The 17,600-nt window shown below is 43.1% G+C and overlaps 1 protein-coding gene across 5 annotated transcripts in view; it reads left to right on the top strand.

Moving 5' to 3' along the window:
* zzef1 (zinc finger, ZZ-type with EF hand domain 1) overlaps positions 1-17,600 on the top strand; it is a 303,511-nt gene that overhangs the window by 108,548 nt on the left and 177,363 nt on the right. For all 5 annotated transcript variants that reach the window (XM_059972942.1, XM_059972943.1, XM_059972940.1 and 2 more), the window contains exons 31-32: positions 9,032-9,151; positions 15,586-15,747. In XM_059972942.1, the coding sequence (XP_059828925.1) occupies positions 9,032-9,151; positions 15,586-15,747 (282 nt within the window). The remainder of the gene's footprint in view (positions 1-9,031; positions 9,152-15,585; positions 15,748-17,600) is intronic.

Raw genomic sequence — 17,600 nt, 5'->3', positions numbered from 1 at the left:
TATTGAGGCAGGGAAAGGAGAAGAAATGATGGGCCACTGCCTGCCTGAGTGTAGACTATCAGCCATTTTAGCAGGCTCCCTATAGTCCTTCACGGTTACATTAGTGAGGGCTGAGTGTAGACTATCGGCCATTTTAGCAAGCTCTCTATAGTCCTTCACGGTTAGGAGGGCTGAGTGCAGACTATCGGCCATTTTAGCAAGCTCTCTAAAGTCCTTCACGGTACTTTAGCGAGGGCTGTACAAACTTAATTTAGCATTTGTTGCATACAGAGTTCTTTAAAAAGTCAGTGACATTTTTATCACGTGCAGTCGGGTCTTTTAGTAGACCCAACACTCTGGCTGAAGTGGGACTACTTAACAATGCTATAACATAGTAAAATTTGGTATTTTCTGCGGTGATTTCTCGCAACGTGAACTGGGCTTCTGCCTATGAAAAACACGCAGTAGCATGCTGCTCCCAAAACTCCGGCAGCTTCAAAGTGACCAAGTTGGTCAATATGCTGTTGAGTAACTCTGGAATTGTCTGAGAGCGTCAGGGTCACCAGTGTATGAAATTGTGACTAGAATGTGAAGGTCATCTTGTGTGCTTAACAAAAGCCACAGTCCTTTACTTCCATTATGAACAAACAAAAAGCAATCACCTTAAACTGACGCCTTACGTCAGACATAGTCTCTTAAAGTGAACACAATGTTACGTACCCCGTAACTGAGTGTCTAACCAGCAAAGATAGAAGAATCCATTGGAGTCTGGTGGTACTATTTTCAAACAGTGTTTATTAGTAAAATATACAAATCAATATCAATAATGCAAATATATAGATAATACATGTTTGCAATAATAAACCTAAAAGTGTGGGTATAATAATAAGCAATAATAAACAAGCTCTATCGATGTCTAGGGGATAATGAATTGTCATATGTAGGTATAAAGTTCAGTTCAGTTCATACGTGCTGAGGTAGATGTTGGTTGTTGTGTTGTAATCATTGGAGAGAGAGAGCTAGCAAGCAGTAACAGTTACAGGCAGGCAAACCTTCCTTTACGTTCTAGATCTGTCGACATGTTGTGGCCATTCAGGTATCACCCCTCTGTCCTTCAGCTAGACCGTTCTGTGGTGGACTCGTCACTCTGGCGTGAGTGGGCACACACACAAGTCCCCACCAGCCCTGCTGTAACACTGTGAGTTAAACTGACCGATCCCTTTGTTCGGTCTCCAATGTCCCACACCTTCACGTGGGTTCCAACACTCAAGCAGTGTTCAATAGTGTGTCTCCTGGTGTGTCTGAGGGTTGTCTCCCCAGACCTCACTTTTATCCCTACTCACGGGGTCTCAGGTGTCAATCAGTTTTGAATGGCTTAGTCCATCAAACCAGCCCACTCCGGCTGTCCACTGAGGAATTTTAATGAACAGAATGGTATAAGGCATAGGTGTCAAACTCAAGGCCCGCGGACCATATCCGGCCCGGCGTACAATTATATCCGGCCCGCGAGATCATTTTAGATAGATCTATTATTTTAATTATTAATGGCCCGGCGATATGAAGCCTATGATTGTAAGTTAATACCAATCATAAAAATAATACTTGCTCAGCAGTCTTCTTCATAAGAAACGGAATTTGTGAAGTGAAACACTTTGTAGTTATAGCAGAGACTGAGACACATGAGAACAGGCTGAAAAAACGGAGGCAAAGAAAGCTGCGTTCGCACGCGCCCGATTGATCTGGCCCGCATGAAGCTGCATTTTGCCCAATCTGGCCCGTGACCTAAAATTAGTTTGACACCCCTGGTATAAGGTAAACAACCCTCTCAGAAGCCATAAGTCCTTCAGAAGTCATAAAATGGTAAATCAACAAGTCTCTCTCCCCCTGCTTTATCTCTCTCTTATCTGTAGCAGATGTTCCAGTTCCAGCATGGTTTCTGTTATATCTCTCTCTCATTAGCAGCATAGCAACAGTAACAGTTTGTGATTCTCCCGGGTGGGGGGAGAAACATGGGCAACTCTGCACCCTTCTGCCCATCAGTGCAGTTCATCCTTCATAACAACAACGACTCAATGTGAATTATGTAGAGCAGTTCTATTATGAACAATGTGTCATCTGTCACTCATTACATTACTCTACACCATCACAGACTTGTTTTCCTTGCAACTTTCTGTCGTCTTGAATGAACTCTTCTCGGGCTTCCAACTGGATACAGGTGTTGATTTTAACCAACCTGTATCCATTGATTTCAATGACAAATTCTGCCATCTTCATCAGGGATGCCTATTTATACTCCCATTGTCCATCTCTCCTGATAGATTAGTCCTCTTCCAATCAGGTTTCCACTGTCCTACCTTGTTTACAATCGAAGTCCAGTCCTTACTTAGAGCAAGACCTTCGTCTTTGTTAGAAGTCTTTTCCTCTAGTTTATTTCAATGGCTTCCTTCACCAGGCATTCCCAAAAGCCATTGGTGCAATACAGTAGTTTTGTGCCATCGAAGTCAATCCTAAGGCCATTGCGAATGCAGTGTTCTGCTACCGCCGATCTCTCCAGGTAACCCAAACCTCCTCTGCCCCTTGATGTGGGTTTTCACCGTGCCATTTCACATCTGGCCTATATATGCTACTCCGCATTCACAGTGACTATTATACCTCTAGATCAACCTTTTCTGTGCCATGGACTCCTACTATTAACCGAAGGGTCTGTGAACCCCAAGATGGGAACCTCTGCTCTATAAATTTACTCCTCTAAATCCTGCTGACTATTGTGGTTCAAAGTTTAAACACCCATACATGAAAATATACAAATTGCACAAAACGGTAAAAAGTGAGCCAACAACACAGAATATCAACATTGAACCAGGAATGCAGGAGAGTTCAGTTCAGTGCTGCTGGCTGACTGTAGGTGGCAAAGCCAGTCTTCACTGAAGCGCCAAAAACTCACCAATCGCCCTGATCAAACTGCTCAAAAACAGTTTTTTTTAAAAAAAGTAAGCAGAGTCCACTAACACGTGCAACATGAACCTCAAAATTCCCCCAAAACTAGTCCACAGCCATGTGCCTTGCCAATCAATCCTTGCAGTGTGGAACCCAAGACTCCTGCCCTTTCCTCCAACAGCAGCGAGCAAGGGGGAGAGGAAGACCAGTCAAACACAGGCAGACAATACTGAATACACACCTGCCTTCTCTAGCCTTGCTCTCGTCTTCATTGACTTCAACCTTGCTCATTCTCTCAAATGGAGAGAAGTAATGGAGTTGATCATGGCCTTGCGCCCGCCCCGTCTCCAGGCTGCGCACTCTGCTCCCAAACTCAGAGACGGCAAAGTACTCGATTGCTCAGTCAGCCCAAAAACACACTGTCAAAGTGTAAATTACAGGTTCCAGTTAGTAGTAGAATCATATTTGAAAGAGTTAGTTTTGTGAATTGTCTGAAGGACGTTGCCATTGATTGCATTGTTTGCTGGCACCATGTTGAGATTTGGATGTGTTCGTCCTTTTCTTATTCCTCAGTTCTGCTCGTATAGCCTCATTAGACGAGCCCTCCAGTTTGTGCTTTCTGAGCACTGCCACCACATTTTCCTTCACTGGTAATGCCACCCCTCCCCCTTTAATACTTCCCGCTCTATCTTGTCTAAAATAATGGAACCCCAGAATATTGAGTTGCCTGTCCTACCCCTCCTGCAACTAAGTATGACTCATAGCTGCAGTATCATAATTCCAAGTGCTGATTCATGCTCTCATCTCATCTGCCTTACCTACAATACTCATTGTATTGAAATAGATAGAACTCAGATCTACTTTCTGCCCTGGCACTCTGATTCCCACCCCCCTGTAACTCTTATTTAAAATCCTTGGGGCAGCACAAGTAAACCTTCCCACAAGAATATCTTCACCCTCCAGCTTAGGTGCAAACTATCCTGTTTGTACAGGTCCCACGTTTCCTGAAGAGAGCCCAATGATCAAAAAATCTGAAGCCCTCACTCCTTAGCCACGTGTTAAACTATATTATCTTTTTATTTATTGCCTCATTTTAAACTATTATTTTCCTATTTCTAGCCTGTGGCATGGTCGCAATCCTGAGATCACTGCCATGGAGGTCTTGTACTTTAACTTTGTGCCTAACTCCCTGAACTCACTTTGCAGGACCACACCACCCTTCCTGCCTATGTCATTGGTGCTGACATGACCACAACTTCTGGTTGCTCACCCTCCCCCTTAAGAATGCAATGGACTTGATTCAAGATGTCTCTGAGCCTGAAATCTGGGAGGCAACATACCATCGGGGAATCTCGTTCAGGTCCTCAGAACCTCTAACCAATGAATCAGTACTGCTTACTAACACAGTCTCATTACTGCTTGCCTGTTCTCTCCCTAATCTCCTGAGTGACAGAGTCAGATCTAGAGTTGGTCCAGCTCTGCTTCTGGTGTATAGGAAGCTGTGGCTGGATGTACTTGCAGGTATAATCAGAGATGCTGGAGGTCTCCCTGTCTTCCCGTATCCCAGAAGAGGAGCACTCCACAGTCCACTTGCTTGTTTTATTGCTCTAACTGTAGTAAGAAAGCAAGAAAGAAACTTACCAGGTGTTTACCTTAGCCTCTTGAGTCATTCTCAGCTTGGCACTCTAATGCCAGCCCATTTCAACAATGGTCGGTTAGTTTAAACCTGATTTTGATTTTTTAAATTCCTTCTGAATTCCTAATAACCCAAAAGATCTCTTACTCTGCTGACAGTTATAAGGTATACAAATTTCTTCCTAGTGCGCTTTAGATTATGGTAATTTTTTATGACTGTGTGGCACAAAGGTGTTGTTTCTTGTGACAGATCTCTTGGCTTTAACTACCTTTCATTTTCTCTTAATAGTATAGATCACAAACTCCCCTGTATTGAGGCATTTTGAAGCAATACTGTGTTGCTGGCTACACCCTTGTGTATAATTCCACATCAGATAGTTTCAAGATTATTTTAAATATACATTATTATTGCTGATATCTTTATTAATAATCTTTACTGAGTAAGTTGAGATGGTCTAATTTTTACAAGTAATTTGAAAATTTTTTGAACATTGACAGCTAGGAGGAACACGATGGCTTTCTCGTGCACCTCGCTTGGTATTATTACAAGGTGCTAATATCTCGCTTAAACAGCTGCTTTCATATGTGAGCTGTAATAGTAAATGTTGGTAGTTTTCAGTTGTGGAGCTGATCTGATTTTACCCCTAAATTTTCTTGATTTTCCATGTAGCTTGAGTGTCAGAGGTGGGGTGGAGCTGTTAGGTGGATCTTAAGTGTTGTCAGGGATAGGAAGTTGTTGGAATTTTCTCCTTCCTATGAGTGGTTTAGGGTTGCTGAGGCCAGTAAGGAACCTTGCCAGCACAGGCTCCAGGCTGAACCTGGTGGCTTTGATTTATTTGCTTTACTTATGTGCGGTTTTTATTTATTTCCAAGTTAAATACACTGCACTGCTTCTCTTCCTTCTCCCCCCCCCCCCCCCCACCCATAGCATCTTCATTTAAATGCTTGTGACATCCGTTTTGCTGGTGGAAATGTCGTTTTCTGATAATATATTGTTTTGATTATGAATGTTCTCTGAAGTAAATAAAGTGTCCTATTCCATGCTATCCCATGGAATACGACACAATGTGTGTGGGAGACTGCGGTGGGTTCTTAATGATGCCAGTCTTTCCCACAAACTTTATTACAAACATATGATTAACAACCAAAGTAAAAATTTCCATCCACGAATTTTTATCCAGATGTACATGGATATTTCCACCACCCCCTCCATTCCTGTATTAAATGGATAATGTATGACCATCAAAGGAGTGATGTGTATTTTTATATGAAAGTAATGCCTCAGGAGATTTGAAACTCCTCAGTATTATTTTAAGCATTAAGTAAATGGATGGGGTGAGTGAGAGTATTGAGGATGTTTTGCATAAAGCTATTTTTGAAGACTGGCTTTAGCAAATACAGCTCAGATCATAAATATGTTAGTAAGATCATAAGCATCTTCTTTTCATGTATGGAAATTTGGAATTCAACATCCACAGTAACATAGCCCAGTGAGATGGTGGAAAAACATTAATGGCCTCGCTCCATTTAACAAACCAAATCATTTGAATTTCTTTTATACAGAAATGGAAATGTTTAGATTCCCATATCTACTCAGGGCTGCAATACTTATCAAAATGTAGTCATGATGATGTGCACTGTGTCATTTGGAACTGTTTCCAGAAACGGCATTGCCGTTACTAGCTAGTTTTCTTGTTTGAGAGTCATGTTAGTTTAGACACACACAACTTCAGATGTTGCCAGCTTTAACAGCTTGCCTCCTGCAGCTCTGCACAGAATCATCACCTTAGATTATATCCACAAATGCCCAAATTGGATTTCAAACTAGAACCTTTACTGGACCAGTTTGACACATCATTATGATTTCAGTTTAATTATTCTTCCTGGAGACTTGCCCAAGTCATTAACTTGCCAATTGTAAGAGGGAAAAATTCTGCAGGAGCGGAGATTTCTAATTTTAAATTATTTCTTGATCCACTTTACTTTGAAAATGAGTTCCAATGATCAGATGCCGCCTCTAATTTGGGTTTCAAATGTAAACAATCTCTGAAGTTTTATTTACTTTTCAATATAATCAAAGCAGTTTTTCCACGCCAGCTTAAAAATAGTGTTAATCTGTGTGTTTCAAAGGGGCTTTATTTGATGATAAACTGTTTCATCGTTTTTCTAAAAGCCAGTTGATACATTGCCTTTAGAAAGTATTCAGCCTCCGTAACTATTTTCACATTTTATTGTTTCATTTTCTAAATTTTTAAATATAATTAGTAGCATTTTGAACTAATTTACAAAACATTGTGCATCATGTCAAATCAAGAGACAAATTCCAAAACTTGACAACAGTTTATTAAAAAGGAAAATTGAGAGGCTGAGAAATATTCATCCTCTTTGTAATTACCATGCTAACTTCCCTCCGGTGCAATACTACCTTACCAACTCATCTGATTTGCTCATGTAGAAAACTGGAGGATCACCTGAATAAATAACCACCCCTCCCCCTGTAAGGTCCAACAGTATGGTAGATTTTCAATAGACCAACTAAAATGCAGACAAAAGGGCATTCAAGGCAAGTCAGGGAAATGACAATAGAGAAGCACAAATCTGGGGAAGGATACAAAAACATTCCATCATGAAAAAGTGGAAAAAATATGAAACCACAGCCACACTCCCTCAGTGAGGCCACCCTCTAAACTTAGGCACCGGAGAAGAATATTAATTGTAACAAAAGTTACTGTGACACCATCAGTCACTTTGAGTGAGCTGTAGGAGTCAGTGGCTCCAACTGGATATGAAGTTCATGGCTCTACAGTCTCTAAGCATCCTGCACAAAAAGGGTATTTATGGAAGACTGGCAAGGAGGAAGCCTTGGCTAAAAAAGCATATTGCCCATAAAGACTTTGCAAAGTGACACTTAGAAGATACTGTAAAGATGTGAAAGAAGGTCCTGTGGTCAGATGAAACTAAAGGGGAACTTTTTGGCCTCAACACTAAGTGGTACCTGTGGCGTAAATCTAATACTGTCCATCAGCCACATAATACCATCCCTACTGTAAGGTATGGTGGAGTTAGCATCATGCTATAGGGATGATTTTCAGCAACAGAGCTGGGAAATCTGGTCAAGATTAGTGGGAAGATGAATGCTGCTAAATGCAGAGATTAAAAACATACTAGCCTTGCCAGAAAGCATAAACTGGGGAGGAAGTTTGTCTTTCAGCAAGACAATGACCCAAAGCACACTGCCAGAGCGGCCATGGAGTGGCTTCAAATAAAGAAAACTGATGTCCTTGAGTGGCCCAGTCAGAGTCCTGACTTTAACCCGATCGAACATCTCTGGTGAGACCTCAAGGCTGCTGTCCACAGCCACTCCCCAACTAACCTGACACAGCTTGAGAAATTTTGCAAGGAGAGATAGGCTCTATAATGTTGTGCAAAGCTAATAGAGACTTATCCAAAGAGACTGCAGGCTGTAATAGCTGCAAGAGGTGGTTCAACTAAGTACTGAACAAAGGGGGATGAACACTTTTGAACTGCTGACATTTCAGTTTTGAATTTTTAATTTTTCATGCTTTACCATTTTCTATTTTTTCAGCTCTATGAAAAAAGGAGCTTGAGATTCACGAATAAAAATTCTCAGTTAATTTGATCAAAATCCCTGGTTGTAATACTCAATTATGTGAACAAAGGGTTGGGGGCTGAATACTTTTTTCAAAGCACTGTACTATATTTGACCCTTGCAGAAGTAATTATAGTTTGCAAGCAGAATTATCATTTGGCTTCATGATTGCTGGATCCACATTTCTGAGTAGATTCATCTTTCTGTGTTATATAGAGTTACACACACTGCGAAATGAGTCTAGACCTTTTTCAAACCAATGAGGGAGCTTTCTCGCTCACTGCAATTTCTATAAAAATTTTTGTATGTATCTTTGCAAGCAGCGTGGCAGTTGTTGCTCTCGTGTTTGATATTCATCTGCCAGGGTTCTTGGTTTCACTGGTATCTGCCACTTTGTTTGGGGCCTTGCTTTTCATTACCTTCTGTTTAGCTCCATTTGCCTTTTCTGAGGGGATGAATTTTCTGCCATGATTGTAAAATACATAGTTAATCTGCTTCAAGTTTTACAATGCACCCTTGGTCTTCAGTTGCGAGGTTCATAACTGGTGCAGATTTTCGAAGTGGAATGACCTCAGCTGTTGCCATTTTCATCTGTCAGCTTTATTACAAAATTAGATACAAAGTTCCTTTGGTACAGTATTTTCATGTGACGTTTTCCATGGTAAATCAACTTGCACTGCTAAAGTCTGCTTTGTTGTGGTACTTCAGAATGCAAAGTTACAGGCCAATGAACAATGAAGGTGAGGACTTTTGGTTCTTGCTCAAATGATGATTCATGTGGTTATGATTTTTTTTAGGGTATCTGCTTTATTAATCATTGCTACTGTCAAATACAACACCCAAAATCTAATTGTAGCTTTGTGTTTCCAGCTATCGCCAGCAGTTGGAGGGCTGTGGAAAGGACGTATGGAGTGTACTCCGCCAGAGTTACTACAATCTTCTGTTGCTTCTTGTAAATGCTGTTCGTCAGTTTAACAATGAGAAAGATTGGTAGGTATTTACTTGAATTCTTCTGTTTTATTTTAGGTTAAGCTCCTTGTAAAATGCAAGAAAATGGGTAATGACAGCAACCTTTCCCTCAAGTTCAGTAAAACAAATGAACTGGTCATTGACTTTAGGAGGGGGCTTGTCTACAAGTTGAGAGGGTTAGAGATTTAAGCTCCTAGGTGTTCATATAACCAATAGCCTATCCTGGTCCGACCTTGTAGATACCTTGGTCAAGAAAGGTAACAATTGCCTCTACTTCCTCAGGATGCTAAAGAAGTTTGTCATGTCCATGTCAACCCTTACCCATTTTTATCAGTGCACTACATGAAGTAGCTTCTGTGGATGCATAGTGGCTTGGTATGGTAATGTGACTGTAAGAAACTGTAGGGAGTTGTGGACACCTTAACACATCACAGAAACCAGCTTCCCCTGCAGAGACTTTGTACTTCTGGCACCTCGGTAATGCAGTCAATGTAATCAGAGACCTGTCCTTCCCAACATTTTTTCTTCTCCCTTCCATTTGGCAGAGGCTAAAAAGTGTGAAAGCACATATCTCCAGGGTCAAAGACAGCTTCTATCCTGCTGTTAAAAGACTATTAAAAGGCCATCCCTTTTTTTTTAATTCCTCCATCTCTGCTGCATCTGCTCTCAGGATGAGGCATTTCATTCTACAATGAAGGAGGTGTCCTCTTTTCAAAGAAAGGGGCTTCCCTTCCTCCATTATCAATGCTGCCCTCAACCGCAACTCTTGCACTTTACACGTGTTTGCTCTTACCCCATCCTTCTGCCACCCTACCAGGGCTAGGGTTCCTCTTGTCCTCTCCTACCACCCCACCAGCCTTCACTTCTAGCACACAATTTCTCCCTCTGCCAAAACAAGTGTGATCTCCCAGTGGCCTCTGATTTTAATTCCACTTCCTATTCCCATTCCGATGTGTCCATCCACGGCTTCCTCCACTGTTGCGATGAGGCCACACTGAGGTTGGAAGAACAACACCTTGTATTCCATTTGGGTAGCTTCTAACCTGATGGCATGAACATCAATTTCTCAAACTTCTGGTAATCTCCCCCCCTCCCCCCCCACCCGCCAGCATTCCCTTCCCCTTTTCCCTCTCTCACCTTATCTCTTTGACCACCCATCATTTCCTTCTGGCTCCCCCGCCTCCCACTTTTCTTTCTTCCATGGCTTTCTGTCTCTTTCACCAATTAACTTCCCAGCTCTTTACTTCATCCCTCCTCCCTCTCTCCCCCCCCCACCCCCCCGGTTTCACCTATCACCTGGAGTTTCTATGCTTTTATTTCTCCAGTCCTACTGAAGGGTCTCAACCCGAAACGTCGACTTTACCTTTTTTCCATAGACCAGCATTTTTTGTGTCTTGCTTGGATTTCCAGCATCTGCAGATTTTCTCTTGTTTGTAAGTAGTTCCCTGGTATGATGAGATGAACTCTCAATCTCATAGTCTACCTCGTTATGATCTTGCAGCTTATTATTTACTATAGCTGTACTGGTGCATTGTTACTGTTTATCTTGCTCTCCTTCAGTTCACTCCGGAATGTTCTGATCTGTAGGAACAGTATGTAAGGCCAGCTTTTCAGTGTATCTGGGTACACGTGATAACATTCCATTTCCAATGGAAGAAGATCAAAGCAGAGGAATCTGTTTTAGATTTTTCACCCTCATGATACGTGTTCATGAGAAGTTCTGTCTTTTTCATTGTTGCCCTCCAGTACTGTTGTTCATTGAACATATTGAACATATCCGCTATTAGCAAGCTCTAAATTTACGATTTTAAGCCCAATCCAATTTATGTATCTACAAGTACCTTAATTTTAGGGAGAATATACTGTATTAATGTACACTAAGGAAAATTTTACTTTACTGCCTAGTTTCCACAGTGAGGTCTAGCTGTCAATCACTATTTGAGTGTGAGCCTCTTCTCTATCGAGGACATGTTGTGCTTCAAACACAGTTCATTTTATTTTTAATCAATTACAACAATTACACAATTAACTTAGATGAATAATTCTTCATATAGACTAAAAACTCCTAGATTTCTAAATTCAGAAAAAAATCTAAATTACAGAAGATTTTTAAGCTACGAAGAATTGCCAAACGTAGGTGCAATTCTTACAAACTAAAAAAGCATACCGATGAGTTGCCCATTGCAGAAGCTGAAGGATGAATTCTAGATTGTCTTCCTGTCATTCCTAACTATCCTGAGTGCTTTCCGACATTGATACTGTTTTGCTGTTGGTTGACTGCATCTGCAGGTGGTGTTTTTCAGTTACATTAGTTAGGCCAAGTGAGTGCAATGTTTAATTAGGCCAATGAGCCCCATTGTTTATCTTGTTTAAATCATGGGCCAAATAAAATCTCATTGCTCCCTTGTTTATGACAAGAGGCTGAGCAAGAAATATTGATCGGAGTTTATAAAAAAACCTCTTTGACCTTGGAAGGGTGATGATGCTATACCAGAAAGCTGAGGTTGGCAATAAGTCCCATGAGCTCTTAAAAAATGTTTCTCCTTAAGAACCAAGAGCAAGATTAGACCATTTGGTCTCTTCCATCCAAGTGTAGGTTTTCACAAATGAAATGATGTGTTTTAAGTTTAATAAAGCCGTAATAACAAATTTATGGAACTCCGAAACCTGAACACAGAGTATAATTACCTCATCACATCAGACCAGCCTCTTAAAGTTGTTAAACCCGATGTTGGATGTTGTGAATTCTGTATGTTTCCACCAATTACGTTACCCACACAGGCATTGTGATCCTGCCTGGAGTTCAGACAAGCCGCCTGGCTCGGGTCCTGAGTTGCATGGGTGGAAGGACAGTAGGGGCCTCTGGCTCATCCTGAGATGTATTGACACGCTCACGGCCATGTCGTGACAGCAGGAACATGGTAGTGGAATCCTCCACATCTTGGTGGGCTGGTTTAAGGCGATCTGCTGAAATACACTCAGGTTTACCCCTTCTATCTATGATAAAAAATCTTTTCTCCCTGTTCCAAAACAAAGAATGGGCCTATGGGGATGTTGCTGTGCATCATGGAAGTTGAAAACAAATAAGGTGAAATGTAGGTCAACAGGAGCCCAAGGGTTCTGTACTCCATGATGGGAGATAGGAACAGGTGTAAAGGAACTAAATTTACTGAAGAGGGTGGAATGCTGTGGTGAGGCCGACCTGGCTTTGTGGCGTCAGGAATAAAATCACCCGGCATTCTTCACAGCTGCACGTATATCAATTCAGCTCTGGATGACCGCAGATCCTCCCTTGGAGCTGTTCTGAGCCCTGGCAGGACCCACAGGAGATGATCATGCCAATACACATAGAAACACAGAAAACATACAGCACAATACAAGCCCTTCGGCCCACAAAGCTGCGTCGAAAATGTCCTTACCTTAGAACTACCTAGGCTTACCGTTAGCCCTCTATTTTTCTGTGTGTGGCACATGGCCTACTGGATAAGGCATCGGTCTAGTGATCTGAAGGTCACTGGTTCAAGCCTCAGCTGAGGCAGCGTGTTGTGTCCTTGAGCAAGGCACTTAACAATTGCTCTGCGATGACACCGGTGCCAAGCTGCTGGTGCCTACTGCCCTTCCCTTGGACAACATTGGTGGCTTGGAGAGGGCACGGCGTTGCAGCTTGGGCAACTGCTGGTCTCCATACAACCCTGCCCAGGCCTGTGCCCTGGAAACCTTCCAAGGTGCAAATCCATGGTCTCCATTTTCCTAAGCTCTATGTACCTATCAAGGATTCTCTTAAAAGACCCTATCGTTTCTGCCTCCACCACCGCCACTGGCAGCCCATTCCATACACTCACCACTTTCTGTGAAAAAAAAATAAACAAACAACTTACTCCTGACATTTCCTCTGTACCTTCTTCCAGGCAATTTAAAAACTATGCTCTCTCGTGCTTCCCCATTTCAGCCCTGGGGAAACTATCCACACGATCAATGCCTCTCATTATCTCACACACCTCTATCAGGTCACCTCTCATCCTCCGTCGCTCCAAGGAGAAAAGGCCGAGTTCACTCAGCCTGTTTTCATAAGGCATGCTCCCCAATCCAAGCAACATCCTTGTAAATCTCCTCTGCACCCTTTGTATGGTTTTCATGTCCTTCCTGTAGTGAGGTGACCAGAACTGAGCACAGTACTCCGAGTGGGGTCTGATCAGCTGCAACATTACCTCTCGGCTCAATCTCACGATTGATGAAGGCCAATGCACCGTAAGCCTTCTTAACCACAGGATAGCAGCTTTGAGTGTTCTATGGACTCGGACCCCAGGATCCCTCTGATCCTCCACACTGTCAAGAGTATTACCATTAGTACTACATTCTGCCATCATATTTGACCTACCAAAGTGAATCACCTCACACTTATATAACTCCATCTGCCACTTCTCAGCCCAGTTTTGCATCCTATCAATGTCCTGCTGTAACCTCTGACAGCCCTCCACACTATCCACAACACCCCCAATCTTTGTGTCATCAGCAAATTTACTAACCCATCCCTCCACTTCCTCATCCAGGTCATTTATAAAAATCACGAAGAGTAAGGGTCCCAGAACAGATCCCTGAGGCACACCACTGGTCACTGACCTCCATGCAGAATATGACTTTCTACAACCACTCTCTGCCTTTGGCAGGCAAGCCAGTTCTGGATCCACAAAGCAATGTTCCCTTGGATCCCATGCCTCCTTACTTTCACAATAAGCCTTGCATGGGGTACCTTATCAAATGTCTTGCTGAAATCCATATACACTACATCTACGGCTCTTCCTTCATCAATGTGTTTAGTCACATCTGTCAGGGAAGCCATCAGAGCAGTCTTTCAGGAACCTGCTCACGTAGGCTGTTGGACTGTCAGTGATGCGCTGTGGTGTGATGTAGCTTAACTTCAAGGTTCCGGGCCATAGCAGCCCAGAGGACAGCAAACTGAGCCACACAGGTGCTGATGAACATCCAAGCCAAGTCTGCATTCGTCGTTAATGCCAGAGAGGTGATCTCTGACCATCTGGAGGTACGGTCCACATTAACAGTCGAGCTGTCACTCGGGGACCTCAGGAGGTGCCCATGATGGTTAACTTTTACCCGCTGGCACTCCACACAGGCTGCAGTCCAATCACGCGTGTCCTTTCTAAGGCTTTCTAAACTTTGGTGTGGCCAGTTTCTGTGAAGCCTTCCAGTCTGGATGTGAAAGGCCATGTACAGAGTTAAAAATAGTCCACCTCCAGTTTGTGGCATGATGGGGTGAGGGCAGCTGGGTGAGACATCCCACAGGAGGGAAACTCCGAACTTAATGTCAGCCAACCGCAGGCCTGTGACTGCTGTTCGGTAAGCCTGGACCTCTGGGTCAGATGCTATGCTGGCATAGTCAACCCCTGTGTGGTGCTTGAACCCATTTTTTGTGACTACAGTGAATAAGGGCTTGGTGATGTTTGGGAATTTGCCCAGCAGTCGAGTAAACTGGCATGTGGTGGAGCATGCGCTTGGACAGAGTCATTGTGGGTTTCTGTGTGACACGGGTGCTGCCAGCATGCCAAAGTGACCCACGTGCCCTCACCTATCACCTTCCAGCTAGCTTCTTCCCCTCCTCACACTTTTTAAAATTCAGGCATCTTGTCCCTTCCCTCTCAGCCCTGAAGAAGAGTCTCATTTGGAAATGTTGACTGGTTAATCTTTTTCTTAGATGCAGCCTGACCTGCTGAATTCCTCCAGCATTTTGTGTGTGTTAAATTAGAACACTACCAGCATTAATACAGCACTATAAAGCTGTGAACTAGTTTCAAATAGTTATCTATGATGGAATTTATCCAGTATATGCTTTTGATTGTAAATGAAACTGTTACATTCTTCAAATTCTTGTTTTCAGTGTAACATTTAAGAAGATTGCAAATACCTTCAAATTCTTCATAGCTCCCAACTTGAAGTAGTGAACCGGTTTCATTTTGACTCTCGGCATTTTTCATGCCTCCAAGCCTGAATACTTGAAACTGTAGTGAGCAAAACAGTTCTGAATTTACTGCTAATTTCTTGTCAACTATCGGTGGCAAAAATCCCTGATTTTGAACACAAATGATGCTGTTTAAAAACTTCCCTCTAAATATGTTGTAGTGTCTTAACGGCCACAAAAGTGCACATGACTGACACTAGTTAGAAACTGTTTGGCAACAATCATCTGTCCCAATTAAGTGGCATAGTGTCCCAAATAAATGAAAGAAATCCCAGCTTTTGTTCTTTAAGAATTGTCCTAAATAAGCGGCTAAATTAACCGATGGCCCAAGTAACTGGAATCCACTAATTTTAGCTCGTATAATGTCCAGCACAGAATTCATCCCATTCATAATTTTTGCTGTTCCTACAGTGCCAAAGTTCACTATATTGTTTATAGAACATTTTTCCCTTCTTCACATCGTGTTTCCCTTCTGTTTTAGGTCCCTACTCCCAGCACTATCCTGCATTCAGACCTGCCTGCTGCACTTGCTCGATATGGGTTGGGAACCTATGGACCTATCCTTTTTCAATGACATCAAGCTACCTGATCTCTTGTTGGCAATGTCACAGGAAAACATCAGTATTCATGACAGCACAATACAGTGAGTATAATACTGCAATACTTTTGAAATACTCAAAATAACATGGTGTACAGAGTTCGTAGTTAATGTGGTGTGAGTGACATTGTGCAAATATCTTAACGTATTTACATAGAAATCTACGGCACCTTACAGGCCCTTCAGCCCACAATGTTGTGCTGACCATGTAACCTACTGTGGAAGCTGCCGAGAATTTCCCTACCGTATAGCCCTCTATTTTTCTAAGCTCCATGTACCTGTCTAAGAGTCTCTTAAAAGACCCTATCGTATCCACCTCCACTACCAAGGCTGGCAGTGCATTCCATACAACCACCACTCTCTGTGCTAGAAACTTACCCCTGACATCCCCCTTGTAATTACTTCCAAGCACCTTAAAAGGATGCCCACTTGTGTTAGCTGGGGAAAAGACTCCGGATATCCACACAATCAGTGCCCTCTCAACATCTTATCCATCTCTATCAGGTCATCTCTCATTTTCTGTTGCTCCAAGGAGAAAAGGCCAAGTTCACTCCACCTAGTCTCATAAGTCATGCTCCTCAATCCAGGCAACCCCCTTGTAAATCTCCTCTGCACACTCTCTCATATCCACATCCTTCATGTAATGTGGTGACCAGAACTGAACACAACTTGTCTAATTATGTTTAAAAAAAAAAGTTTTAATTGAATATAGTTTTAACAGAATATTCACTCACCAGATAGTGGGCATGTGCGGAGTGAGAGTTGGGGGTGTGGAGAGACAGGACTGTAAACAAGGGAGCTATTACAATATGTAATTTTGAAGTTCGAGATTAGGGCAGGTGGGAGAGGGGGAATGGGGTTTGATTCAGGATGGAGGGGGGAATGGGGTTTGATTCAGGATGGAGAGGGGAATGGGGTTTGATTCAGGATGGAGTGGGGGAATGGGGTTTGATTCAGGATGGAGAGAGGGAATGGGGTTTGATTCAGGATGGAGGGGGAAATGGGGTTTGATTCAGGATGGAGGGGGAATGGGGTTTGATTCAGGATGGAGAGGGGAATGGGGTTTGATTCAGGATGGAGAGGGGAATGGGGTTTGATTCAGGATGGAGAGAGGGAATGGGGTTTGATTCAGGATGGAGGGGGAATGGGGCTTGATTCAGGATGGAGAGGGCAATGGGGTTTGATTCAGGATGGAGGGGGGAATGGGGCTTGATTCAGGATGGAGAGGGGAATGGGGTTTGATTCAGGATGGAGGGGGGAATGGGGTTTGATTCAGGATGGAGAGGGGGGAATGGGGTTTGAATCAGGATGGAGGGGGGAATGGGGTTTGATTTGTGATGGAGAGAGGGAATGGGGTTTGATTCAGGATGAAGAGGGGGGAATGGGGTTTGATTCAGGATGGAGGGGGAATGGGGTTTGATTCAGGATGGAGAGAGGGAATGGGGTTTGATTCAGGATGGAGAGAGGGAATGGGGTTTGATTCAGGATGGAGGGGGGAATGGGGTTTGATTCATGATGGAGAGGGGGGAATGGGGTTTGAATCAGGATGGAGGGGGGAATGGGGTTTGATTTGTGATGGAGGAAGGGAATGGGGTTTGATTCAGGATGGAGAGGGGGGAATGTGGTTTGATTCAGGATGGAGGGGGAATGGGGTTTGATTCAGGATGGAGAGAGGGAATGGGGTTTGATTCAGGATGGCGGGGGGAATGGGGTTTGATTCGGGATGGAGAGGGGAATGGGGTTTGATTCAGGATGGAGAGGGGAATGGGGTTTGATTCAGGATGGAGAGAGGGAATGGGGTTTAATTCAGGATGGAGAGGGGAATGGGGTTTGATTCAGGATGGAGAGAGGAAATGGGGTTTGATTCAGGATGGAGAGGGGGGAATGGGGTTTGATTC

This window comes from Hypanus sabinus, chromosome 6, assembly GCF_030144855.1.
Source record: "Hypanus sabinus isolate sHypSab1 chromosome 6, sHypSab1.hap1, whole genome shotgun sequence".
Classification (NCBI taxonomy): Eukaryota; Metazoa; Chordata; class Chondrichthyes; order Myliobatiformes; family Dasyatidae; genus Hypanus; species Hypanus sabinus.
This window is presented reverse-complemented; position numbering and strand designations above follow the sequence as displayed.